The following is a 26,919-nucleotide window of genomic DNA, read 5'->3' on the forward strand; positions in this document are numbered from 1 at the left end:
AAAAAAAAAAAAACATCTGCCTAGAGATGCAACAAAGAGATGAACCCAAGAGAACAACAGACACAATTCTAGATCCAATGGCTACTTCCCTGAGTAAAACTGAGACATCTCTCCACATATGATCTGAAAACAGATTTTTGGGGCACAAATATAGAAAAGTTTACTCTAGAACTGTATCGACACCAGTTTAATGACACAATAACTGTAAAGTGTTTTTATACTGACCTGCATCTGTAGTGGCATAAACCAACAATCAAAAAAACTCCAACAGAGATGCTTTAAAGTGACACAAAGTCTAAAAAATGGCACAAGCTACCTCTAACCAGAAAAAACTAAATCAAAAATAGTGTATAATTAGTTGTAAACCTGTTTTTTAGGGTTTCGTTTTTATTGATTGGTCTCTAAAGGCCGTTTCCTTTCAGAAAACACAGCTACAGTCGCATAGAGTCCAACCATGTTCCACATTAACGACGTACAAATAAATCCTGCTCGAAAAAAAGTCCCCCTGTCCTGAGCCTGATTTAAAAGGTCACTTCCTGTCCATCAGACTCCGTTGTAATCAAGTGCTCATGCGATGAAGCTGCAGGAGCGATAATATACAATACACACTGCGCCGTCACGTCAAGGGAATGCAATCTCTGTCCATGTAGCAGTATTGCACTATTGACTAATTCTGGCTGTCAGAGCCGGAGGACAGCAGAATAATCAGACCAGGAAGACAGATCTTCCACGGGGACCAGTTAGTCCAGTTTAATGAAGCAGAGCACACTAAACAACAAGAGGAAGAGAAATTAGCATAGCAGTGTTGTGTAGGTCAGGCATGTTTTTGGCACAGTTTCTGATTTTAAACATAAACACTTTAGTTTTCCATGTTGGGTTCTCTGGGCATCTTTCATCATTAAAAACATGCAGTACCAGCTCCTACCTTTGGGAGGGAGTAATGTCCAGGGTGCCCTGCCTTTGCCCAGCAGTAGCTGGGTGAAGTTAAAATTTTAGTGAAGCCAACTTTAAAATCCATTAACAATTAAATAAAAATACTATAAAACTCACAAAACTGTTGTTGAATTCTACTATAAAAAGGTTCATTCAAACCACAAGCAGCGTGGGCAACAGGAAGTTCACCAAAGAACTCAAGAAAACCATTGAATTAAACCATCCCTAAATAGACTGAACAAATGTACACACAGATCAGACCTTACAATAGGTTTACTGATTGGTTAAGTGATTAACTTTGATCATCTCTTCATCATGGTAGCTATTGAAGTCGTTATACAGCAGTGATTATTTAGGGCTGTAACGAGTATCCGGGTGGACTTAGTATCTCGGGACGATGTATTTTTTGCTCTGAAATTCAAAATAATGTTGGATTTTAAGTTTATGAACTAAAACAAAGCCCGGATGCCCAGCGTTACTGTCACCAGAAGTAAAAAAAAAAAAACTTAGCATCTGGGAAGCTTCCGTTTTTCAAAATAAGACTAGCGGAAGCTGACATAATTTCTAAAAAATGAATCAGCCTTAACACCAGAGCTTAAGCTCCAATGTTTACATTCTTTTGGTTATGATAGCTCTTCAATAGTTGATGTAATGAACGTAACTCCAGTTGATTCTGAAGTGGATAAACGCAGCCTCACGGTGCTGAAGTGTGGATGTAATCAACGTGAATCAGCTTTTTTCATAAGGGCTCTGCACAAAAATATAATGCTTAGAACGTACAACGTTGAAGAACTTCGAGGATGGAAAAACTGTGGGGAACATTAAATGATCAAAAACAACATTGATTTTATGCTTTTTTTTTTATATCACTGTTGAACTTAACCAGAAGGTAGACAAAACAATAAAAAGTTTAAAATGAAAAAAAAAAAAAAAAATCTTTCTAACTAAATCATGCTCCAGTCCAGCCCAGACTCTAATCCAGTTTAGTTCATACTCCAGTCTTGTTTAGTTTATACTCTAGTCTTGTATAGTGCAGTCTATATCAGCCAAGTAGAGTTTAAGTTGGACGATAATCCAGTCCAGTTCAGTCCATACTCCAGTGCAGTTCAGTCCATATTCTAATCCAATCAAGTCCATACTCCAGTCTTGTTTAGTTTATACTCTAGTCTTGTTCAATATCAGCCAAGAATAGTCTAAATCAGACAATAATTCAGTCCAATTCAGTTCATCCAATTCAGTGTACTCCAATCTAGTTAAATTCATACTTCAGTGAAGTTAAGTCTAAACTCATGTCTAGTTCAGTGTGGTCCGTATCAGCCCAGTAAAGTCTATCTTAGTCCATACTTCAGTCTAGTTCAGTCCAGTTCATATTAATGTCTTTCTTAGTTTTCTGTTTTGTGCAGTTCAGCTTTCAACTAATCAAATTATATTTGGAGTTCCTCATATTAAGTCAAGTAGATGCCAAGTCGTGTCAAATCCAAGTTCCTTCAATACTTGTATTGCCAAGTTACATCACGTCAAGTCGTGTCTAGTTATGTCATGCTGCCATGTCCTGTTTCTAAGTTCCTTTATTAAAATAGTCTCTGTCAACAAGCCATCTCTCCTGCATTCTGGCTCATTTTCTACTCCTTTGTACCAACACGGGGGGGGGGGTAAGGCTGGCGTTTTTGGTTTAATCCAACCGACAATCTTCTCTTTCATGTAGTGCTGCAAAACACAATTGTTTGCAAAGGACATTTCATTGCATTAACAGTACAGTACATCACAGCTTACACGTTTAAGGAATGCATTGATGCACATGAGCGTAGACTTCAACCACCAGAGAAAGAGTTAACATCAAGAAGATGAGCATCAGAACGTAAGAATCTGGAAAACACAAGAAGACTGTATGAGGCTGTGGACTAATCTCTACTGCAAAACACAGTTAAGACATTTGTACTGATTATGCTAATTAGCCACAGCCTGCTTGACCTTTCACTGTTAAGGTTTCCTTATTTCAGAATGTCGGGGTGGAAGCAAAAGTTCCACTTCCAGAAATTACTTCAGGAAGGGCAAAGAAAGAGGAACTGTTGCAACGATGTAATTAAGCACACGTGAAAATTTGATTTTGACCTTTCTTTATCACCTTTACACAGCAACATGTTTGATCTGTTGCCCTTTGGTACATTAGTAAAGGATTAACACCAAAACAGAAATCAGTGTTATCTAAAGGTTACCCATTATTACAATATTATTACGATATTTTGGCCACATGTGCAGTATCTGGACTGTATTATTTTTCTACCCAAACACACATTTTTCAAGATAAAGCTAGCACAAGCAATGTATTCTTGTTAAATTTCAAAATAAACAGAAAAAAATGTACATTGTTTTGCATATAGTGTATTGCTCATTATGTTACTTTCAAAAGTAATAATATTACAGTAGTTAATTACTTCCAATATTGTGTACGTGTACATGTATGCATATCTGTTTAAGGTCAAGTGTTCCCTGTATTACAAACACTATTTTAGTTGACGTCATCTAGTATTTTTGAGTCTATGCATCAAACTTTGGCCGCAGGAACACACGTACTGACAGAGAGGAACACTTTTTATGGATCAACAGGGGAAGGAGGCACATGGCTCCTCCCTGAGAGTATGTGAAAACATTCCAGCAAAGTGGGAGCAGACAAAGAATCGGAAACCCTCAAAGCGGCCTCTCACTTTATCCGTCCTTCCTACCTTTTTGCACAGTCTGCTCTCCATGGCACACTTGACTCAAGGGTTTGCAGTTCTGTAGTGGATCCCACAGGAAAGGGACTCTTGGGAGCTCTCATCTCAATCTGAGCAGACAAAAAAAACGAGCTGTCCCACTGATCAGAAAACAATGAAAGTGCTGTTCTTTTTCATCCTCTCTACCGCCTGGACTTTAATTGGAGCTCAGCATTACTACCAGGGGCTGATGGATTATCTGGAGAACAGATTGTTGGCTATTGAGGTATGAAGTAAACGACTTGCGATCAATTACTCGATCTGAGCAGCAGTTTAAGTTTCTGTGACAGTGAAACGTTTTTTTTTCTTTTCTGAAAATTCAAATATAGTGTTTTTGTAATGCAAACCAATTAATGTAATCTCTGCCAGACTCATCAACTTTGCAGGGGCCTCGGGGGGGACTATCAGCTGATGCGTGCAGTGCTCTGCTGCTCGTGTAACAAGCAGCTTCTGTCCAACAGCATTACAGTATGTTCAGTGTTTAGGAGAGTGGCGTGTTTTTAATGAGTACAATCTCAACCTTTGTTAATGCTGAATTAAAGTTCCATCAGTCACTGGGAAGCGTGTTCTGCCACAATGAAAAACCTTAAGGGAAAAATTATGTTTTTTGAAACTGAAGTGCATGAATCAAATCAAAATATGTACTGTATTTTCTATATGGCACGCCTAAAAGCCTTGTTTTGTTTCTAAAAACAACAGAGAACCCTATAATCTGCCATACTTTATATATGGATTAATTCTGGTTGTGTTTACTGTTGTTGGAGCCATTTTTAGAGCTACACGGCGCTCTGTCAAAATGTTTGGTTGGGTGTTATTGTGAGCGATATCGAACTGTATTTTTTTACGTGATACTAACAAGGTTAGGAGCTTACATAGTCAGTTACGTTTTATCAATCTGTTTTTTTACATGTGGGATTTACAGGTATTGTATATACGCTAATCTGGCTAACATGTAGCCAAGTCAGGCATTTTTTATTTTTTTTTTAACGTGACGTGTTTTTGTTTTAGTGGTAACTGTCTTGTAGTTTTACACGTTGCCAGGAAAATTGGGAGTTATAGGTGTCGTGAATAAGATAATATGGCTAAAATGCAGCAATATCTGTTTTTTTATAGCATTTTTAATAATGCTGGGATTTAGTCTAGTCACTGTAACATTTATTTTAAGGCAGGTAGTGTGAAAATGCTAATGCTTTTAACATGGCTAATGTGATATGTGTTACAAACAAGTTCTAAACTTTATTAACCAATGACGGACTTATCTCATAGTCTTTCGTCTCATTTGATGAACCATTCATTGATTCATTGATAATCCAGTGCGTCCTATAGTGTGTCATATACAGTGATTGAAAAACAAGCAACAGTTCTGAAGAGGGATTTTTAGCCGTGAAGTAGGTGATGGGAAATAAATAGACATGTTTTAGCCAATGTTTATTACTGCTTAATTGTCTCTAAGTATATATGTTTGTGTGTGTGTGTGTGTGTGTGTGTGCTGTATGTTCCACTGATTTCTAACTTAATACTAAATAAATCATCTACAAAACCAATCTATTTGATGTGTTTTGGGGTTATTATCTCCAGAATGGGAGAAGTGGAAGTGTTACTTGACTGTCACAAACACCCCAGTAAATGGACTCATACAAATAACTAATATTCTCATAACAACTTCTAAAACTGTCTATGGAAATACAGCTCCCACTGACTCAGATAATGCATTGAAATGAACATGACAAGTCATCTGGCTTACTTCCTCCGAACCTTCATTTCCATTCATTCAGAGGCCCCAAACCAAACAGAGAAAGAAAATGAAACCCGAGGCTCAGTGGAAAGTAGCAGAGGCAGCAGTTATGATGTCTTGAATAATTAATTCTTGGTGTGTAATCCAATACGCTGAGAAACACGGCACAGTTTCTGTCTGAGGTGACGAAAAAGCCTTGATTTGACTAAAATGTGCATTTTACTCTCCAGTGTTTACTGTGGAGAGGATTAAGAGTTAGTGAGCGAGCTTTCACTGTGAATAAGGTTGTCTGTGGTGAATGGTAATGGGGCCTAACAGGCTCATATTGACAAATCTCTGCAAACATCTGGCTGTAATGCTGCCTCACTAATTAATGAATAAATGGATCTGTCTTTAAACAAGACACAAGTTGTAGCTCTTTTTGGGGATTTTGTCGATTAAAAAATGCAAGATAAAGGGTTTTTTTTTTTATTATAAATGGATTTGTACCACTATGGTGAGATTTTAGGACTTTTTGAATGTGCAAGTAGGCGTTCCAAGCTACTCTGACAGGTGTTGGAACACATTTATATCAAAAGCATATAAATTTAGGTTATTATAGTTTCATTAAACAGCTCAAAAAGAGAGTGGAAGGAAGAAAAAAAATGTATTTAACCCCATCCCTTATGCATTCATGAATTAACCTGCTATATAGTAGCTGCTAGCTTGAAATTACTGTATTTTCTGCTCTATAACACTTTAAAGCCTTGATTTGAACTCATTTGATAACTCATTGACTTTTTTGTCTCATTAATCGTACCTTCCAGAACCATCCTCCTTGATATTAAATATTCTATGTTTCTAACACCATTCAGTTTTATATGAATATAATTTTATGGAGCAATTCCATCAGGAATGGATCATTTAAATAGACAGAATTCACTGCAATTGTACGTATTGTAAAAACAAGTCTCCTCCCACTGTAATAACAGCTGAAACAAGCATCAAAGCACAATTGACAGCTCATCAAACTTGAAAATAAGCATTTTAATTTGAAGCGTTTTTATTTAAAACAAATCCAACTTATTTAAAGATGAACTCCATCCATGAAGGAAGTCCCCGAGTTCAGTGGGAGATTTCCCCACAAAATCCTGCTTGCTGGGCGACAGTTCTAAGCCGAGACAGAACGCTGCACTAAGCTGGAGAGGGATGAGTGCAGGAAGTTTTTCCTGGTGTTCCCATAGTGTCGATGAGAGTGATAAACGCTAGTTTTTCATGGTCTTGAAACCTGTCTTTGTCTGGGAAATGATATTGTCAGAAATCCTGCCGTGAAGCTGCCGGTACTGGGCTGCTGGACATTCTAATTTTGGCACTATTGCCACAAATCTCCGTTACCTGGCCAGACAAAACTGCTGGAAGGTTGAAAGTGGCGGACAAATCCTTCCCCTCCTGAGACAAACTCAATAGCTTCAGGGTTGGTCGGCCTTGACGATGTCCAGTTTTTCCGGAAAAGTCCATCTTAAGAATTGCTAACGCAATAAATTTGCAACTAAATCAACTTCTCCACCTTCTTCTTTTGTTAATTTCAAAACAGCGAGTAATTGAAACAAAAATCAAATGCAGAGACCGCCTACAGCCTGAAACAAAGTACAGAAAAAGTTAGCTTTTGGCAGCGCAAGCTTTGTCCATCCAATCAGAGGTGATTATATTATCATCCATCCTCAAGAAGCTACGAATGCTAAAACTCAAATTCTGATTGGTTGAATGTGTTTAATCCATATATGACTTTGGTTTAATCTGCAGTGTTTTTATGGAAAGCTGGCCGCAAACACCGGAAATGAAGACGGAAGCACAGACTGTATGAGCGTAAGGCAGACTTTCAAAGACCTAGCAACAAGTGAGGGCTAAAATCTGATTGGTTAGAAAATTACATATGAATACAAAAGTCTGACATCAGCACAACCTGGGTGTAGAGCTGTGAGAGAAAGGACTAAACAGTTGAAGTGATCTTAAATATATTTTGGACGAATGTATATATTTATGTATATATTTATGTATATAAATACTTCTTTTCAGATAATTGTAGGCCTTCACTGAAGGCTTTCCACGCCCTGACAGTATGCTACTGTACCTTATAATTCAGTCCCCCTTATATATGACATAAAATCGAAGATAGACCACTCCTTATAAAAACTATATAGTATCATAAAATCGAATTTACTTAATATTAAGATAAGTCAAAGTTTATTTTAGACAGTTTCATCACGCTGATCTCACAGCTGCTTTGTAGGACGTCTTTGTTGGATCCAAAAGAGTTAAAAACTTGCGTAGCGATGTATGAATGTGAGATTTTTCAACATGGATGCCCAATCGCCTATACGCACGCGCTTAAAGTGCATTCACTTTTTATTGGAAACTGCAGCTCAAATTCAAACAAAAAAGCTAGCTTAAAATGTGCCTGACGTTCATCTCCTTTGGCGTGGACGTCACAGGTTCACTTTAGGAGACACTAAAGCTAGCTTAGAAGTAACCAAAGCAGTATGGTGGAAAACACGTTTCCCTCTTGCTCACAGGACCGCATGCAGTTGTGGCGCGACCAGTTCCATCACTACCACATAGAGACGCTGGACTTTAAAAAGCTGACGGCCGAGGTCATGGACGGGTTGAGGAAGGAGCACGGCCTGATCGCCAAAGATCTGGAAGGCGCTGCGGAGCGAATGGATCGGGTGGAGCGGGAGATGGAGTACGTGGAGTCCCAGACCTCCCCGCGGGCCTGTGCTAAGCAGGCCGACAAGGTGGTGGAGCAGGAGGCCTGGGGGCCACAGGAGCGAGAGGAAGAGGAGGAGGAAGACTGGACAGAGCTGCACTCCAGAGTGTCTGGTGAGCTTCATGCAATGCGGCCACATCGATCAAGCGGCGACCACAGTCACAACCTATTGCACTCACAGGATGTATGGGGTGTATATCGCACAGATTACATGTCCCAGTGAGCCACCCATTTTCCAGAGTCACTGTTTCGGAAAAGTCACAGCGCTGGAAAATGTGAAACAAACAGGGCGCTGTTTCAGGTCCCTCAGAGTTTGTGTGGTTGTGTTTTCCAGGCGATGGGAGCCTTCGTACAACTCATTTATTTCTCTCCCTCCCAGTTTGAGCCCGGCTTTTTCATTATGATCCCCACAAACGAGGCAGGTTACACCCCACTTAAACCACGGAGTGTGTCGACATCACATCGGAGTTCTTTCTTTTTATAACATCTCAGTAAATGTGGCCCGACACACACAAACGCACAAACCCCTGACTTCTGTACTTAAGTAAACCCAGAGGCTGCTGATGGATCATTACGTTCTATTGGATCTGTTTACTCATCTCACAAAGGAAATAAGGAGATATGGATTTTTATTTTTTATATCAGACGACTTAATAACAAAATCAATAAAAACATGTTGCATGAATTATATGGCAATACAGAGAAGCCTCTGCTTAGAAATCCAAGTAGTCTGCCTCGTGTTTGTTAAATGAAAGGCTAGAAGTGCTTCTGTGAACTTCTGTGAACTGGGCATGGAAGAGAGGAAACCGCTCTCAGGCTTCGATGTGCTCATGTTCACGGTACAAAGAACCATTGAGAATTTAAGAGAACAAGCACAACTTCACTGTGCTGAGAGGGGTCAGTTCAGATCTCCTAATGTAGTGCTTTAGTTTCAGGATGAGGCTGCAATCATCAGTCTTTCCTCCTTTGTGGACGTCTTCTTCTGTTCTTCTTTATCAAAGACCCACTCTGGTCTGATCATCTCTGAAATGTAATTTTAAGCTTAATTGTCCTCCACCATGAGAAAAAAAACACAAGAACATGTTAAAGAGTGGGTCTTGATTGTGTTTGTGTCCAGTTTCTCTGAAGCTGCTGAGCCACATATCAGTCTATGATGACCGCAGTTCATTAAAACAAGCATAAGAACAGACAGTGATGAAGGTTTTTCATTTGAAACTATGGAATAATTGTAATTATATTATGACATTACACATTTTAATTGGTGTGTAATTTTGCTGATGAATTAACAGAGTAGCATCTGGATTAGGTCTGTCTTCAATCTGGAGTCTATAATTATCCAGCCCCCCTCTTATTTCCCTTGGGCTCAGCCAGATCAATTGAAAGCGTAAATTAATTTAATACCTTTTTAGCGATCAGGCTGTGTTGATAAGGTGTAAGGATACTGATACAGTTTTTTTTTTCTTTACTACATGTGCAGATACTATGACTAGAATGCTCAGATCGCACAGATGTTTCACAATATTGTCTTTATGCAACCAAAACTGAGATTGATGCACCATTGACAACTCCGAGTTCACTGAGTTTAGATAGATAGATAGATAGATAGATAGATAGATAGATAGATAGATAGATAGATAGATAGATAGATAGATAGATAGATAGATAGATTGATTGATTCAGTGAGGGAAAAAACTATTTGAACCCCAGCTGATTTTGTAAGTTTGCCCACTAAAAAATAAATGATCAGTCTATAATTTCAATGGTAGGTTCATTTGAACAGTGAGAGACAACAATGACAAAAAAAAATCCAGAAAAATGCGTTTAAAAAAACGTTATAAATTAATTTGCATTTCCATGAAGAAAATAAGTATTTGATCCCCAATCCGTCAGCAAGATCTCTAGCTCCCAGGTGGGTCTTATACAGGTAACAAGCTGACATTGACCTCTCAGCTCGTTACCTGTATAAAAGAGACCTGTCCACAGAAGCAATCAATCAATCAATCAATCCAGATGCCAAACTCTGCACCATGGCCAAGACCAAAGAGCTTTCCAAGATGTCAGGGACAAGATTGTGGACCTACACAAGGCTGGAATGGGCTACAAGACCATCACCAAGCAGGTGGGTGAGAAGGTGACAACAGTTGGTGCAATTATTCGCAAATGGAAGAAACATAAATTAACTGTCAATCTCCCTCGGTCTGGAGCTCCATGCAAGATCTCACCTCGTGGAGTTTCAATGATAATGAGAACGGTGAGGAATCAGCCCAGAACCACTCGGGAGGAACTTGTCAATGATCTCAAGGCAGCTGGGACCATAGTCACCACAAAAACGGTTGGTAACACACTACGCCGTGAAGGACTGAAATCCTGCTGTGCCTGCAAGGTCCCCCTGCTCAAGAAAGTCCATCTACAAGCCCGTTTGAAGTTTGCCACTGAACACCTGGCTGATTCAGAGGAAGACTGGGTGAAAGTGTTGTGGTCAGATGAGACCAAAATTGAGCTCTTTAGCATCAACTCAACTTGCCGTGTTTGGAGGAGGAAGAATGCTGTCTATGACTCCTAAAACACCGTCCTCACCGTCAAATATGGAGGTGGAAACATTATGCTTTGGGGGTATTTTTCTGCCAAGGGGACAAGACAATTGCACCGCACCAAAGGAAGGATGCATGGGGCCATGTATCTTCAAGTGTTGGGTGAGAACCTCCTTCCCTCAGTCAGGGTATTAAAAATGGGTCGTGGTTGGGTATTCCAGCATGACAATGATCCAAAACTCACGGCCAAAGCAACCAAAGATTGGCTCAAGAAGAACCACATGAAGGTCATGGAGTGGCCTAGTCAGTCTCCAGACCTTAATCCCATAGAAAATCTGTGGAGGGAGCTGAAGGTTCCAGTTGCCAAACATCAGCCACGAAACATTAATGACTTGGAGAGGATCTGCAAAAAGGAGTGGGCCAAAATCCCCCCTGAGATGTGTGCAAACCTTGTGGCCAACTACAAGAAATGGCTGACCTCTGTGATTTCCAACAAAGGTTTTGCCACCAAGTACAGAAGCACGTTTTTCAAAGGGATCAAATACTTATTTCCTTCATGGAAATGCAAATTAATTTATAACTTTTTTTGAAACGCATTTTTCTCCATTTTTTTTTTTTTTGTCATTGTTGTCTCTCACTGTTCAAATGAACCTACGATTGAAATTATAGACTGATCATTTATTTTTAGTGGAAAAACTTACAAAATCAGCTGGGGTTCAAATAGTTTTTTCCCTCACTGTAGATAGATAGATAGATAGATAGATAGATAGATAGATAGATAGATAGATAGATGGATAGATAGTCTTTGTGCAAATGGAAGGATTGTGTCTTTTCATAAAACTATCTTCTTCACTTGGAACAGGTCATCTTCTGATTAACCCAAGAACATTTTCACTATAAAAAGTTACACCATCACTTCTTCCGGGGAATTTTTACCTGTGATTTAATGGGAACAGCCAGCACGTCAAAAACAAAAAGTTGGGAACAGCCAAAACGTCAACTTTTGATACAGCCTTAACGAACTTCAATATGTGACACGTTGGGAGTGAGGATGTGTTGCTCTATGACCCCTCACGGGCCACGAGGGCATTGTTCATTTTTGAGAAAATGAAATGTTTTTTATTTAGTGCACCTTGTGGTCAAAAACTATATCTCTGTGTGTATTTATAGTATTTCCACAACATGAGATGACAGATCTCCTTATTTCAAATTTTTGTTAGCATTTAAAGCATTCTTACCAATGTACTAAATAATGTCTCGTTTCCACTGAGTGGTCTAGACCGGACTGGATCGGGGCAGACTGGACTGTTGAGTGTTGCCATTACAAAATGGACATGTTAAGCAGGACCAACTGGAACCGTTTTTGGTCCCCCGTGGGTCGTGGGTCCATAGAAAAATGGAATGGAACCATTAGGGCGGAGCTTTTGTCGTCACATGATATAACCCATTGATTATTCAACAACAGCAAGAGTCCGACCAGCGCTTTTTCCAACTCAAGAACCAAACCCAAAGTTTTGTCTTGTTAATCTTCTTCGCTCCCCGCAATCTTCTTGCAAAGAATGATAAATTCTTTACAAACAGTATTCGCCCTTATTCGCGGGGTTGGAAACGAGAGACATGCAGAATCCATGAATTCAGAGACAACCCCTGGTTCAGTCTCACCATCGATCCATACTCATCGAAAACACTTCTGATCGTGCTTTGTGTTGAAGAACATTGGAGTTTTGCTCAACATAAAGAGTTTTGTTTTGTTTTTTTTTATTCAGATCAATAGACTGTTCAGCAGTGTAGAGGCCGGCTTCATCCAAAAGTCCTGCTCCGGATTATGATGATCCTCCACGGTTATCTTTTTCGGAGTCAGCTTCTCTTTCACTGTAGTTGCACCGTTTTGACACACAGCTATGTCATCATCTAGACCCAGCAAGCTCTTTGATGGCTTCATGGAAGCTCTCACTTGAATTACCCGGACTATTCAAAACCGGCCAAGAGGGGACTTGTCTGGTCCGTATCGCTAAGCGAAAAAAGAGGCATAAACAGTTTGGATTAGACTGTTCATTGGCTAAGCATCAACAGCCTTCAGTTTAGTATAGAGACAAAAACGATATTCCTATTGTTAAATTCTGTAAAAAGCTGTAAATGTGAAAGTCCCTTGATGTGTCTTGTTAAAAGTGGCTCTACTTCATGGCCCTTTTCTTCTAATGATTCTATTACAAATGAGAAAGAAGAGCAGCAGTGGCTCTGAAAAGACTCTTTTTATGGATATTTCTGTGAGAATGAAAGCCTAATCCTCTTTTTCCTGCTACTTTTCTCTGTCCCCTCAGACTGTGCAGACATTTTTTCCAGCATCAGATCAGTGAAGATCCTGAAGAGAGTGGGCAGCCCCAAAGGCATGTGGACCACAGATCCAAGGTCATCCAAGGTTTACGTCTTCAACGGCACCTCAGGAGATACCGTCTTCCAGTTCAGCTCCGTGCGGGACTTCTCTCGCTCCCTGGGAGTCTCAAACAGCAAAATCATCAAGCTTCCCTCGGAGTGGAGTGGCGCTGGTGGTGCTGTTTATAACGGCTATTTGTACTACATTAAACAACATGCAGACACTGATGTGCAGATAGTAAAATACGATCTGTTCAGCGGTTCTGTAACAGACACGGCCATATTTCCCGTGGAAAGCCGTGCCAGTCTGTACAAACTAAACCCAGAGACCACCGCAGACCTTGCAGCAGATGACGAGGGGCTCTGGCTTCTTTATGCTTCCAGTGACAGTGAGCCCAACATCAGCCTCGCCAAGATGGACGCCTCCACACTGGACATAGAGGAAACCTGGGACACCAGGTGTCCGAGGGAGAAGGCAGAGGCGGCGTTCGTCATCTGCGGGACGGTGTACGTGGTTTACAACACCCGCTTGGCCAGCCGTTCCAGGGTGGAGTGTCTGTTCGACGTGAACGACGTGGTGATCAGCGAGGAGGCCCCTCTGCTGTACTTCCCGCGAAGATACGGCTCCCATGCCAGCCTGAAGTACAACCCTGGAGAGAAGCAGCTTTATGGCTGGGACGACGGCTACCAAATCATTTACAGACTGACAACAAAGAGGAAAGTCTTAGCTTAAAACAACAGTCTGTAAGATGGATTTTGAAGAGGAAGATCTTATACGTAACATCGCAATACTTGAACATGCATTTTCTCTCATAAGAATGACAAAAAAAGGTCAACATATTCAACATTATCTCCATCATATGGTGTAAGAAATCTGTTGTATGTATGTGGGATAAACGACCAAAATCTTGCAAAGAAAAAAGAGACATTTTTGCATAAGTTGTTTAATAAAGGAAAAGAAAACTTTATTACAGAACAAGTTCTATGGCAGGAAAAAAACAGGCATTTCTTTTTTTCATGTCACTACAAAAACTTGGAGAAACAAAGGACGTTTGAAGTACAGTTTTCAATTGAAGTGACCTTTGAAACACAGCAAATTACTCCAATCAAACAGTCTGGATAATGATAGAAAACCTACAGTTTAATAAACAGTTGTCTGAACCTGCTTTTCTCCCATAGTTCTGTTGTTACAAATACAAAATATTGAATAAAAAAATTGGAAAGTCAGTGCTATTGTAACAGCGGGAAGAATACAAGTCTTATATCAACAAACATGAACATTTTAGACAAAGCTACAAGGTTTTTTGAAATAGTCCATAAATGGAGACGATCGATCAAACGGGTTCCGTCTACTATCGAAACACATCACACCGTCAGAAAAGTAGGACCATCGGAAAAATACAACGTTATGGGGAAGGACAAGAAACAAGATTTTTCAACCACCACTTCCAGTTAATGTTGAAAAAAAGAAGTCTTTGTCATATTGGAGCGTCAATACCATGAGAGATCTTGAGACGTATGAATAACACACCGTCCTTTCAGTAGTCCCAATGCCATTGTTGTGTGGACGCCAACCGGTGAGCTTCCCCCACTCTGTCTGCCTCTAACCCACACAACCACATCAGCTCAAATGGTTTTCCATATCCGAATCCATGAAGGAAACGGCGAAAACAGACATCTCTGCAGGTGCTGAATCCATTTGCTTATGACCTCATGTTTGGCTCAAACTTATTCCGACAACTTCACCTGCAGAGACCAAATATTACCTGAAGTGGCAGGACTCCTGCTTCACATCTTGTGTGGTTTTCAATGTTTTTGCACATTTTTTGTATTTATTCATCTTAACGTTATAATTTAAAGCTAAATAATATTCATATCAGCCGGATTTGGGAAGATCAGAAATTATTTGTTGCTAAAACAAACACACAGTATTGTAGTGCTTTTCTATGTGTCTCAGCCTTTTTCTGTCAAATAAAACAAAGTGAGTTGGATAGTACTACAGCCATAGTCTACTCTCTGCATTTCAACTGGGTATTAATAAAGTACATGCAAAAACAAATGACTGAAGAAACCATGATGCTTTGTGTCACCTACTCTGAGAACTAGTTAACAAAACCATGAGTGTGAAAGCTGTGAATGTAGTGTACCACTGTTGGCACATGAACGTCACTATTGCAGGAACAGATACAGTAAAATTTACAATTACAGAATAATATCTAACTTTAAAAGACGAGAGGGATTTACTTCAAGGGATATTTGACAAGATTTTACTCTCAGCATAACTTGCTTCTTACACTGGCCTGTTTTGTTTGTTTTCTCAGATATTCTCTTTTGTAAGACTAATAGAACTCCTTTAAACTTTGGTCTGGCCCAACAAACAAACAAACACACAAAGAAAAAAAACGCAAACATGTAGTTGGTTGATGTGGTTTAGTGAATAGAAGAAGGTACTTATCAATTCAAGCCAGTAAGAGAACTGCCAAGACTCATTTTGTTGTCTTTTTCTCCTTTGCCTTTCTTTAGCGGCTGTTGTGCCGCCCAAATCTCTGACATTTGATCAAGTTTAGTCCAATCCTGAGGGTGCACTGTGAAAGCAAACCTACTAAAGATGTTTTTGCACATTTATCCTACATCTGTGGGACTGTGAGCTTTAACAAATTGGTAACCTAGTTTCTTGTACGGTTGCTCATTAGCGGAGCCACTCTGCTTGATATAGAAAGCTAAGCAGGGTTCAGACTAGTAGTCCTTGGACGTGAACTTTTATGAAGCTACTGTACGTTCACTCCACTTTCGTCATTGTGCGTTTAAGCAGCCTCTTCGAGTGAAAAGTCAATGTAAACACGGGTAAACATGTTTCGGGTTTTTGTGTTCAAACTCTTGCATATCCTTGCTACGCTAGTTTTAAGACCGTTTAGGGGCTGGGTATACAAAAGCACATGGCCAATGAATGCGTGTTAAAAGTTAAACCAGGTCGAACTTTGACCAATCATGGACTTGGATTTGATAGGGACGTATGGATTTGGTTTATCTGGTGACCCCAGACATGGTGACAAGCCTGAAGACATATATGTTTGTTTTTCAATTAAAGATAATCCAAGACCTCTTTCCTGACACGATGGTAATCCATATCCATTATTGTAGGAATGCTGGCAATGAACCGAACAGTCTCCAGCCCAAATAACAATATTTGCACAGTTTCCACATTTTGTTGTCACAAGCCTCTTCCAAATGTAGGTGGCAGACATGGGCTAGTAGACAGTAGAAACAGAAGAAGAAGAAGAAGCCCCTCCATGCTTGTCTAGTGTGAAAACCGTGGGCTAAACGCGCATTCAAGAACTTGTTTTTGTACTCGCTCAAAAAGTTTGAATGTGCTAATCTCAATCGCACAGTGATGGATCAGGATTGGCACCTTCCAAAAAACAGACAACAAATTTTATATTCAAGTCTACTATGGAGGCTTCTGTAAGAGAGTATCTAAAACTAACTTGCTCAATGACACGAGGAAAAAGAAATCCTGTGTAAATATAGATCAAGAAAAACAGATTGTTTTCAGTAAATTTCAGCATGAAAATTAACGATTAAAGGTTTCATTTTTTTTAAGTTCTTGCTAAATTTTAATGATAATCTTGTCAGTGTTGCCAACTCAGCAACTTTTCTCTAATGAACCCTTTGGTAAATTATCCTCTCAAAGCGACCAGAAACGAATCTGGCAACTATTCTTACTGTCACTGGGGACTTTTCTGGTGTTTGGAGACAACTTTGAGTGTTGAATTCTTCTCCTCTTTCTGTCTGTCCACCCCACAGCAGTCTACAGCGGTCAGTGTGTCAGTAAACGTCCCTGCAACTGCAGTACGGCAAAGGGAAATCTACACCCTGCCACATTAAAAGTGCAAATAAATAATGCACGCACTATGTTGCAGGAAATCTCACCCAGATTTGCAGTGTGGGACTTTAAAATAATGTTCATGTTCTCGTCTTCACACATCACATATGAATGAGAGTAATAGCCTGGTCTTACATAAATTTTCCCTCTGAGTACTCGGAATAGATTTGGTCCAGTAGATCTGACAGTGTACAAGAATGTGTGATAAATTGACTCAAAATGGATGGAGGCGAGGCTGCTAGTCCTGATGTAATTAGGATATGACACTGGGTTCTCGACCAAAATAGGCTAACGCATTAATTCATTATTTTAGAAGTGAGAAATGATGGCCAGTTTTAATGGTCCAACAAATGAAAAAGATTATATATTGTTCTAAATATAGTTAAGAAGTTTTCTGCACTTTTTTGTCACTACTGTCACTATTGTTTTTCCCTGAAGGGCTCTGAGAAAATGGTATGCTAATTAGATGATAGCGTCATGTAGCATCTTTTAGCGGTATCTAACCAATTTTGGATTAAACTGAAAATAAATCATTTTTTAAAGTTTCCTGAACTGATCCGTCATCCATGGAATGCTTTGTTCACTGTAGTCTTTCGGAGACGATAACTGTCGGTAACAGTCTGCTGTGAATTCCCATTTGCGAGTATTCAGAAGGTCAGCAAAAGTCATTCAGTCTGTCCCAGTAAGGTTAAGAAGTGGCCTTTCTCTTTTGAGAAGATTATCAAACCTGTCAGTTGACATGCAAAAGTACCTGAAGTGCACTTGGTCATCTTGTAAAACCTGCATATTGTGCACTAGAGAAGGGAATTTGTCTCTGCATTGCCTGCTTCTGTTTAGCAGACGGACATACCACTTCGTCTTATCATGTATTTGTGTTCACTAAAGCAGTAGGTTTATGAGCAAAATGTCCTCCATGGTGAAAATGCCACTGGTGGAGACAGTTGTATCAGGCTTGACAAGGAATTAAAGTCACCCAGAAGTTTGGCCCGGTTATCAAAGACAATCACAAACAAAACTGGCCAACTATAGTATAAAAGAGACTGTGCAATTGCGGTAGAAAGGATTGACGCGATGGCCGTTTGACGATTGACACGATGGCCGAGTGATGTGATGGATAATTGACGTGATGGCCCATTGACAGGATGGGGGAATGAACACAATAACCGATTGACATGATGGGCGAGTGACGCAATGGTTGATTGACACCATGGTCTATTGACACGATGGCCGAGTGAGTGATAGCCGATTGACGCGATGGCCGATTGACACGATGGTAATTGACGCGATGGCCGATTGAGTGATAGCCGATTGACGCGATGGCCGATCGACACGATGGTGATTGACGCGATGGCGATTGACGCGATGGTTGATTGATGCGATGGCGATTGACCGATGGCCAATTGACACGATGGCCAATCAATGCGATGATAATTGACGCGATGGCCGATTGAAGCGATGGTAGTTGACCCGATGGCCGATTGACGCGATGGTAATTGATGCGATGGCCGATTGACACGATGGCCAATCAATGCGATGGCCAATCAATGCAATGGCCGATTGACGCGATGGCTGATCGACGCAATGGCCGATTGGCGCGATGGCCGATTGACACGATGGCTGATCGACGCAATGGCCGATTGGCGCGATGGCCGATTGACGCGATGGCTGATCGACGCGATGGCCGATTGGCGCGATTGCGATTGACACGGTGCAATGAAGTATAAACAGGGCATTATGTAAAGATAAAATATGGCAACATGGACATTTTGAATTGTCAACTATAATCATCGTACAGTATTTTTCAAACTTTTACCGTATAATACTGTTAGCTACTTGCTTCAGGAATGAAACTATATTATACGGTTGGCTAAGACCATTCACAAGACAATCTTCTCTTCTGAAAACTTCACATAGGTTAGCTCTGAGTTTGTGCATTTTAATTTCACAAAGAGTTGTTTCTTTGTAGCTTGTATGTGTTGGTTTAATTTCCTGACAACCTGAAGGAAACATTTTTTTCAATAGGAAACCTGTTATTTACTGCATTGCTTCTCTTAACCTGAACAAATGATCGATCATAGGACAAAAAGACTTCGGTTTGTGCATCTTCTAACTGCCTTTAACCTGATTTTTTAGGATCCACAAAATAAACAAAAATGTTCACCACACCTTGTGGTTCAAATACACTGAGTGAAATTTCTATGACACATCACATGTACACACAAAGCCAATCATATATAGATATAGAGAGAATAAACACCAAATAAGTTGCATCTGTAAAAACAGGGACATATTCACCATCTTCGTGTACATTTATCTTCATCAGAACCACCGACAAGGCTACATAAATTCAAAATATCTTCATCTATTTAGTTTAGAATTTTTTTTTTTTTTACTTTAAGAAAAAATATACAGAAGAGGCCTGTACATAAAGCTATTCACATTCACCCCGGAAATTTTAAATTAATAAGTTAACAATAAAAAGGAGACAAATATGCTCTTGAAGACTGTATTTCAAAATAAAAGTTTGGCTCATTTGTGTAATTTTGGAACACAGGGATAAGAGTCAAACGATCTCAAACAGGAAGAGAGGTAAGGATGTGTGTCCTATAAAATCTTTTCTTTAAGTTCTTTTATATTTGTATTTTTCTTGTTTACACCTACATAACTCAGACTTTCCTTTACTGAAAATCCCACCGTGTTTCTCCATTGATGCTAATTCATATGCTACAAATACAAACTGGAGAGTAGAGAAAACATTTAAAATGTGTTGACTTCTCCTTAGTAAATGAACGGATCACTTTTATGAACATTTGAAGTAAATGAAGTGACCTCATTTTATCTTACCTAACATTTGAAAGCTGCTTTGACTCAATGTCACTGCAAGAAATAAAAAAATACCAAGTGGAACAAACGGTTGTCTTAAAGATCTGGCTTTTTAGGGCATTTCCTTTTTTTCCTTCTGGCCGGATTCCTCAGCTGTCGTCGGTTCAACTTCTGCTGCCTTTTGGACAGAGATCCAACTTTTTTTTTTTTTTTTAAATCAAAGGGAACCAACAGTTCAAAGCTGAACCTCCTGTTTTGACATAAGGATCCTTTTATCTCAACCTGAAAAATTCATTTAAAAAAAAAGAAAAAATGTCTGCATACTTGGACCGTCCCGACGTCCATATTTCACATGGACTGCCCTGCTTTTAAAGAACAAACGAAGCGTCCTGGACCAGTTCTTGGGGGTGCTCTGGGACCAGATTTCAGAGGAAGTTAGGCATAGAGAGAGACGGAGGGGGAAAGAGAGGGGTTATGTTTCTCCTCAATCACACAGACAGGATGTGGATCAGCAGGAGGTGTGTGTGTGTGTTGTGGGGGGGCGCGGCTCCCCACCAGGCTGCTGGATCACAGGTGGCTCAGCTCAGGGACTAGCGGGGGGCCGAGGTGAGGGGCAGGAGCCCTGGCTGTCGAAGCTGGCCGTTCTCGCCTTCCACTGCAGGACACACAAACACGAGGCGCTGAATCATTTGGCAAAGTCCGTTTCACAAGAGAGCACACATATGTTTAAAGGAAACTTGTAGAGAATAGCTGCTTAGAGTCACATATAATGTGAGAAATAAGTGTCTAGATGGTGTCGTTTCAGCAAGAATGACTGTATGTTCAGTACTATACTGCAGCTATAAGCCACACCGTCAATGAATGGTCTATTTTCAAACTAGTTTTTTTATTGAACAACTGAACATGACAGAACATGGCTTAAGCTGTGAAAAAATTAAATCAGACATTGCAGCCATCAGACCATAATAAAGTACAATAACAAAAAGAGGGAAAAAAAACGATCAAATGATCAAATAGTCAGCAAGGTACAGGTGTCAACTTAAATCACACTGTTCTTATATATTCATACATATGCAGTAATGTTTTAATTTACATAATTGGTAATGCTATTAATGTATCATATTTTAGTTTGGGAATCAGTCTATTTTAACGATTTCAAATACAATTTGAGTTTAACCAAAAAAAAACCTTAAAGATTGGGATTCTTTTCAGCACTCTTTGTTTGTGTATGAAAAACTTCACCTAGCCTGAGACTAAAGAGTTCCTCTGTTTAGATGGTAGTAGAGCTCCAAATGTCATAGAGTGATAGGACCATGTAATGTAATTTTTAAATGTATCCAACCGTGCATGTTATTCCATGTTATTTTGAGCAGCCGATGAACATGTGGTCTATTGGTTAAATTCTGATGCTTTGTATAGTTTTATAAATTCAGTCAATTTTCAAACTTATGTCATATATAAGGCTATAAAGTGCATCAAGTGAAACCACTAGAGGTAAGTCCATCAGTCTGACTTTTTGAACTGCATTAACAAAGACTTGTTTCTAACATGCTACATGTTAGCCATGTTAGCTTACTAATACCAGTAACTCCTAACTTTGTTTTCACCAAGTAAAAAAGCAAATAGACAGAGCTAAAACAAACTTTATTGTGACTACACTAACTCGTAGACTTGTTAGTAACACATTAAAAAACCCCACAAAATTAGCATTTATAACTGCATCTTAAAGGGTCACCAAACAGGGAAGTTGGAGGCTGACTCCACCAACAGCCAAAAATTAAAAATCCAGTCTGAGTGGTGGGGCTGGAGAATACGACTGTTATCATTCCTGGAGCTGCAGATTATGACGTGGGACTTAAATGGTCTGACCAATCACCAAATTCAAATGTAATACCTCGACTCACCCAGTAGGGGGCAGCACACAGATGGTTTTTGACGGTATTTTCAAGAATTAAAGTTTATTTTGATTTGTCAAAAACTGGGCAATGACCAACAGACAGCACTTTTAAAGCCCCATTAGAGGTCAACAGGCAAAAAAAGTTGATTAGTGGTTTGGTTACCCTTTAAAGACCCACTTCAACTATATTTTTTTCTATTTTTTAAACTTGTTCCCAGTGGGTTTTTAATTCTGATTATGACAATCGTAGCCAGAATCAAAAAGCCCGAGTCCGTACTCATGACAATTACCTGGTTCAGGTGTGTCCAGCCAATAAGAACATGCCAGACCAGGGTATATTGGAAAACATGCAGGAAGGTGGCTCTCGAGGACCAAGTTTCCCTACCCCTGCGGTAGGCTAAATGGAGGCTCTGGTGCATTTCATAGCAGCCCCACAAGCCTTGTTTGTAACACGTAAAAAAACAGCGATACCACTAAAACGAACGTTACTGTGACTACGCTAACCCCTAACCTGATTAGTAACTCGTAAAAAGAACACAGTCCAACACTGCTACACGTTAGCATATTCACTTTGTCAAAATCAGGCTAAGGTCAAAACCTAGGAGCAAGGCAGGATGACGAGGAAAACAAGGAAGGATCAATACCAGGGAAATTAAAAGAGAAAACGCTCAGATTGTCTGCAAGGCAAAAACAATACTTGGCACTGAAGAAGTGGCTGAGGTGGGTTTAAACTCTAGACCCCAGCTTTGCAGACAGAACGCCATGGCAGTGTCTGATGGGAGTTTTAGTGCGGAGATGGTAGGGTTGGAACTCTGGCGAGGGCTCCCTCTGGTGGTCTGAGGTAGTAACTGACAGTGGAACCATGACAGCCTTGTAGCGCGGAAAATATGGTAAGGTGGTTTTTAACAAATCACATTACGCTTCAGAATCCCCACAAACACGAGACATTTAAAAAAATGATGATCCTCAAACGCACCTCCTTCTCTGACTTCTTGGACTCCAGCAGGGGGTGCCAGTGGGCAATAGGTTTCCGCGGATACGCCAGCATTTCGTTCCAGTGGTCCCTGCCGAGTCCCTCAGCATGGCATCCGACCCGCATCACGCCAATGATCTCATTGTGACCTACCCTGTGGGAACACACAAACACACATAGATGAGCCAACATCTGATTTGACGTGACGCAGGACTCACACATGACAGTCCTTTGTGATCTGGAGGATCCGAGCTGGAGAGCAGATGTCTTGGCTGTTGACTGGAGGTCTGTGAGACACTCAAACTGTAACATTTATAAAAACGTCATTTTTACTGCTAAAATGTGGAGAAAACATGTGCCCTTTAGACCTAAAGTTGTGCTGCTTTGATACCCTTGAGCAAACAAATGCATAGTTTGACCTTCAGCATGTCAGATTTTGCCCATTTACTTTTTTACCCCCTCTGTTACAAGAAAGCATTCTATTTCACTCTTTCTGAAAACCCTCAGCACACGTTAGTACTTTTCAGTATTTTATAAGAAACCAATTACATTCTCTAACAGCTCAGTGAGTTCGTGTATTTATCCCAGAATTTATTATGAGTCCATAAAACATTTCTCTTCCATAAAATGTAGTCAAATTCGCCTGAGGCCTTCAGATTTACTGAACTGCAATTAGCTTCTCAAATGTGGCAGAATGACAATGTTCTTTCTGATTTTGAGGCAATCGTAATTTTTTTTCTCTTCATGCTGAGAGAATTTTACTGAACAGATTTCATGTATTGCACAGACATGAACAAGAAAATTAAAAAATAATGCCTCAAGATGACGGTTCAGCAAGAAATACCTGCTTATGACTTCTTACTCAAACATAAAAATTTGGTGTCAAAATATCGATATTGCAATATATCACGATATTTGGTCCTGTGACTGATACTCGATGTATTCTCACCAAGCATTGATATTTTTTTTTTGTTTGAAGACCCTGTAAAACGTTATATTCATCCTTCTTAGAAAAAATGAACTTCCTAGCTTATTCCTGTGGCAAGTTATGGTTATTTAAAGAAATTGCCGCAATGCACAATTCCGCCACTAGGGGGAGTAAAGGAAAAGAAATACCGGCATAACAAGAGATGAAGAAATACCCAGCATTTCTTTGTAAGGGCGTATACCACGTTTGAGTAAGACACAGTTTAGTTGCTAAAAAAATTATCAGGTGTGAACCACAATTACCAAAATGTCGTTCTCAAAAAGATAATAATAATAAAAATAAACGATTAGGCTACTAGGCTGTTTGAGGCTTTTTTTCCAACTGAGAAAAAAAAACAAAGCTACAGACAACAAGTTGACCGCAGGTTATTTTGCTCTTATGTTACTGGTCTGGCCAACTTGAGATCAGTCGGGTTGAATGTGGCCCCTGAACCAAAAAGAGTTGGACCCCCCTGCTCTAAACAAATGAACCGTAATGGTTTCCGTACGTACAAATCATAGTCCATGACAGAGATGTGCAGGCTGACGTGGTCCATGCTGTCCGGGGGGATGTCGAAGATGATGGCCTCGTTGTAGGTGGGGTTCAGGGTGTTCTTCTTAATGCTCGTCTTCTTCTTTTTCAAACGCCTCCCGTCACAAATCAGCGAAACTTTGACGTAGGGGTCTGATGTTGAAAGAACAAAACAAGAACAGGAACAATGGAATCAACAATTACATAAAAATATATATATATAATCATTCAAAGGCTGTTGATTGCATTTAAGCCGCAGCAGTAATGAGCAAATTAAAAGCCCGGCAGAGCAACAAGGGCTTTCCAAGTTTAAGTTGACTTCAAGTGCAGCATTTATTAACAGTTCAATTAAAAGAATGCCAAAGCCAAAGGGAATTAAAGAATCACGCATAATAAATACAAAAATTGCAGCGAGCATTGGCAGCGCCTCAACTACAGAGTTTAACCCTATATAGTCATTCGTTTCATATTTGATACATTATCCAAACTTTCCTTTAACCTCAGTGACGCCTAAATAATACACTTTTTAAAAAACCATAACTTATCAACCATTTACGCAACCAATATCATTCCAGTGGATTCTAAAGAAGAGGAAAGCAGCTTTCGCCGCTTTTCTCTTTTTCAGAATCCACTGGAATGACGCTGGTCGCGTAAATGCTTGAAAAGTTATACGAGAAGTCAAACAAACATCAACTCTGGAGCTAAAGCTCAGGTGTTGGTCAGTGTTTTCTGCCCTGTAGTTCTCCAACTTTTCCACAAGGGGCAGCAAAAATACTTTTCCTGCTCATTTCAAAATGGCTGCCTCCATGAAACCTCAAAAACTCGTTTTGGCGGGAAAAGGTTTAGCTAATTTTCAAACTTTATGATGAGAATAACTCATCTACTGTTTGTCATTTCTTTAAATGACTACTTGCCGCATTAAAAGAATGTAAAACTTGTTAGTCATTAACTATTTATAATACAGCTACATTGTGTCAAAAGTGTGTGGATTAAATTTGAGACAGGTGGGTAAATAATTTTGTTTTTTCTCTGAATACTAATTTTAATATTTTATATCTGAAACTAACATTAAAACCCTATCAAATCCCCCGACAAATAATCATATCTCATCATCTATTTTTCATAAAAAAGAGGAAATTGCAAAAGTTATTTTGAGGATTTCATCCAAGGGTTTAAAAAACATCCCAACTACATATTTTTCTGTCAATTCTTTGACGCAGTGGGCTTTATCAATGCAAAAAAATAACATTTTAAAATATCTTTGTCTAGTTTTTGATTTAGGACACTTGATTTAAGACAAAACTAACTTCCTAGTAGCTTCAGTAAAATGTAAATTGTTATTGAATATCTTGAGTAACTCTTGTTGAGTCAATTGATCTAAAAACATCTAATTTTAAGCAAAATTCTAATTAAGCAAGCTGTTTATTTGTGGATGGTCATCGGACAGATTTGCTCCATTTCAGGAAACAGAGAAGTTTTATTTTAAAAAGAACAATTAAATTTAACAAAAACAGGTCAGACGTTTGTAAGTAAGTCAGATGTATGTCTTTTTTTTATATATATCTTGGTTTTAATTTTAAGTGAACATATGGTATAAAACATGAAGACACAAAACTTTTTGAAGCCCAATGAGGCAAATTTTCTTTGTGATTTTGGGCTATATAAATAAAATTGAATTGAATTGAACAAAAGGATAAAAGAACAGGAGAAACAAAAATTTAAATGAGCTTATACCAGCTTACAGTATTGATTCAAAAATAAATATGTAAATTAATTTTGAAATCAAACACAAGTTATACGGGGGGGAAATGCATATTTAAATTTGTGAGTGTCCCAGATCCAGCACCCATCCTGAAATTAATGTGATTGTAAAAAGACACATGTAGACGGAGTTTTATTTTGAAAGGCTCTTTTACAAGAACACAAAAACAGCTCATTTTATCCAGTCCAGTGAAATTTAGGACTATAGAAAAGGTTTATGTGGCGTTCAAATCCATCTTCACACTTGTGGATATGGCTTAACATAAATTCTGTTAGCATGTTTTGCTCTAAAACTGTACAAAACTCAAGACTTTGCTGCTTGTAAACCTCCTCCATCAAATTCTTCAAGCCAATAAAACTAAACTATGACAGCACAATGATTGTTTTTTTAAGGTTTTAGTGTCTGTTTGCTGTAGAAAATAAAATAAAAAATACACTCCCACTACCTCTTTTTTTTATCAGTGAGTGTGTTTGTGTTTTTGCAGTGGAGCAACCCTGAAGGACTTGGCATCAATACCTACATAAAAGTGAGTCATGGCCTCGCACGAACAGATTATGGCAAGTCAGAGATGCCTGCTTAGTAGCTTCCTGTTTGTTGATTTTGGTCTCAATCTGATTTCAATAAATCACCTTTTGTGATCCGACACGCCAGTTTTTGGTAAAATGTTAAAAAAAAGGCTTTCAATCTATAAGCAATGAAGCAAACATTCTTGGAAGGATTCCAGTCTCCTCAAATATATAGACAGCAGTTAATGCTCCCAAAAACCCTGGAGAGTTCTGACGTGAGTCACCGTAAAACTGTGAAATCCTTCACATTCGTTCTGAATCCGGCCTGAACTCTGGCATTTAAGGCACCATAAATGTCACATTTTACAAGTGATATCCCAATTCCAAGCTAAAGCTTAATAGAAAAGTGGAATGGCAGCCTATTATTATAACACACTGCCTTTACCTATTGGTAATTGACAATATTTCAAAATTAAGTGCATTTTTTTTAATAAAAAGGGCAATCA

At 39.3% G+C, this 26,919-nt stretch overlaps 2 protein-coding genes across 2 annotated transcripts in view; one reads left to right on the forward strand and one right to left on the reverse strand.

Moving 5' to 3' along the window:
- The first annotated feature begins 2,798 nt into the window (after positions 1 to 2,798).
- On the forward strand, positions 2,799 to 14,012 carry olfml3a (olfactomedin-like 3a). The gene is made up of 3 exons (XM_024293599.2): positions 2,799 to 3,912; positions 7,974 to 8,280; positions 13,020 to 14,012. Exons 1-3 carry the CDS (start codon positions 3,802 to 3,804, stop codon positions 13,802 to 13,804), a joined length of 1,203 nt encoding a protein of 400 aa, XP_024149367.1. The 5' UTR covers positions 2,799 to 3,801; the 3' UTR covers positions 13,805 to 14,012.
- syt6a (synaptotagmin VIa) overlaps positions 13,998 to 26,919 on the reverse strand; it is a 127,720-nt gene continuing 114,798 nt past the window's right edge. Inside the window, exons 5-7 of the mRNA XM_024293598.2 lie at positions 24,127 to 24,298; positions 22,651 to 22,801; positions 13,998 to 20,432 (exon numbers count right to left, since the gene is read on the reverse strand). Of these exons, the coding sequence (XP_024149366.1) occupies positions 20,361 to 20,432; positions 22,651 to 22,801; positions 24,127 to 24,298 (395 nt within the window). The 3' untranslated portion in view covers positions 13,998 to 20,360. The remainder of the gene's footprint in view (positions 20,433 to 22,650; positions 22,802 to 24,126; positions 24,299 to 26,919) is intronic.

The sequence above is a fragment of the Oryzias melastigma genome, linkage group LG7 (genome assembly GCF_002922805.2).
Source record: "Oryzias melastigma strain HK-1 linkage group LG7, ASM292280v2, whole genome shotgun sequence".
NCBI classification, from domain to species: Eukaryota; Metazoa; Chordata; class Actinopteri; order Beloniformes; family Adrianichthyidae; genus Oryzias; species Oryzias melastigma.

Coding starts and splice junctions, on each gene's coding strand:
- olfml3a (XM_024293599.2), top strand. CDS start 3,802: ATGAAAGTGCTGTTCTTTTTCATCCTCTCTACCGCCTGGACTTTAATT. Junction 3,913..7,973: donor ACAGATTGTTGGCTATTGAG/GTATGAAGTAAA, acceptor TCTTGCTCACAG/GACCGCATGCAGTTGTGGCG. Junction 8,281..13,019: donor GCTGCACTCCAGAGTGTCTG/GTGAGCTTCATG, acceptor CTGTCCCCTCAG/ACTGTGCAGACATTTTTTCC.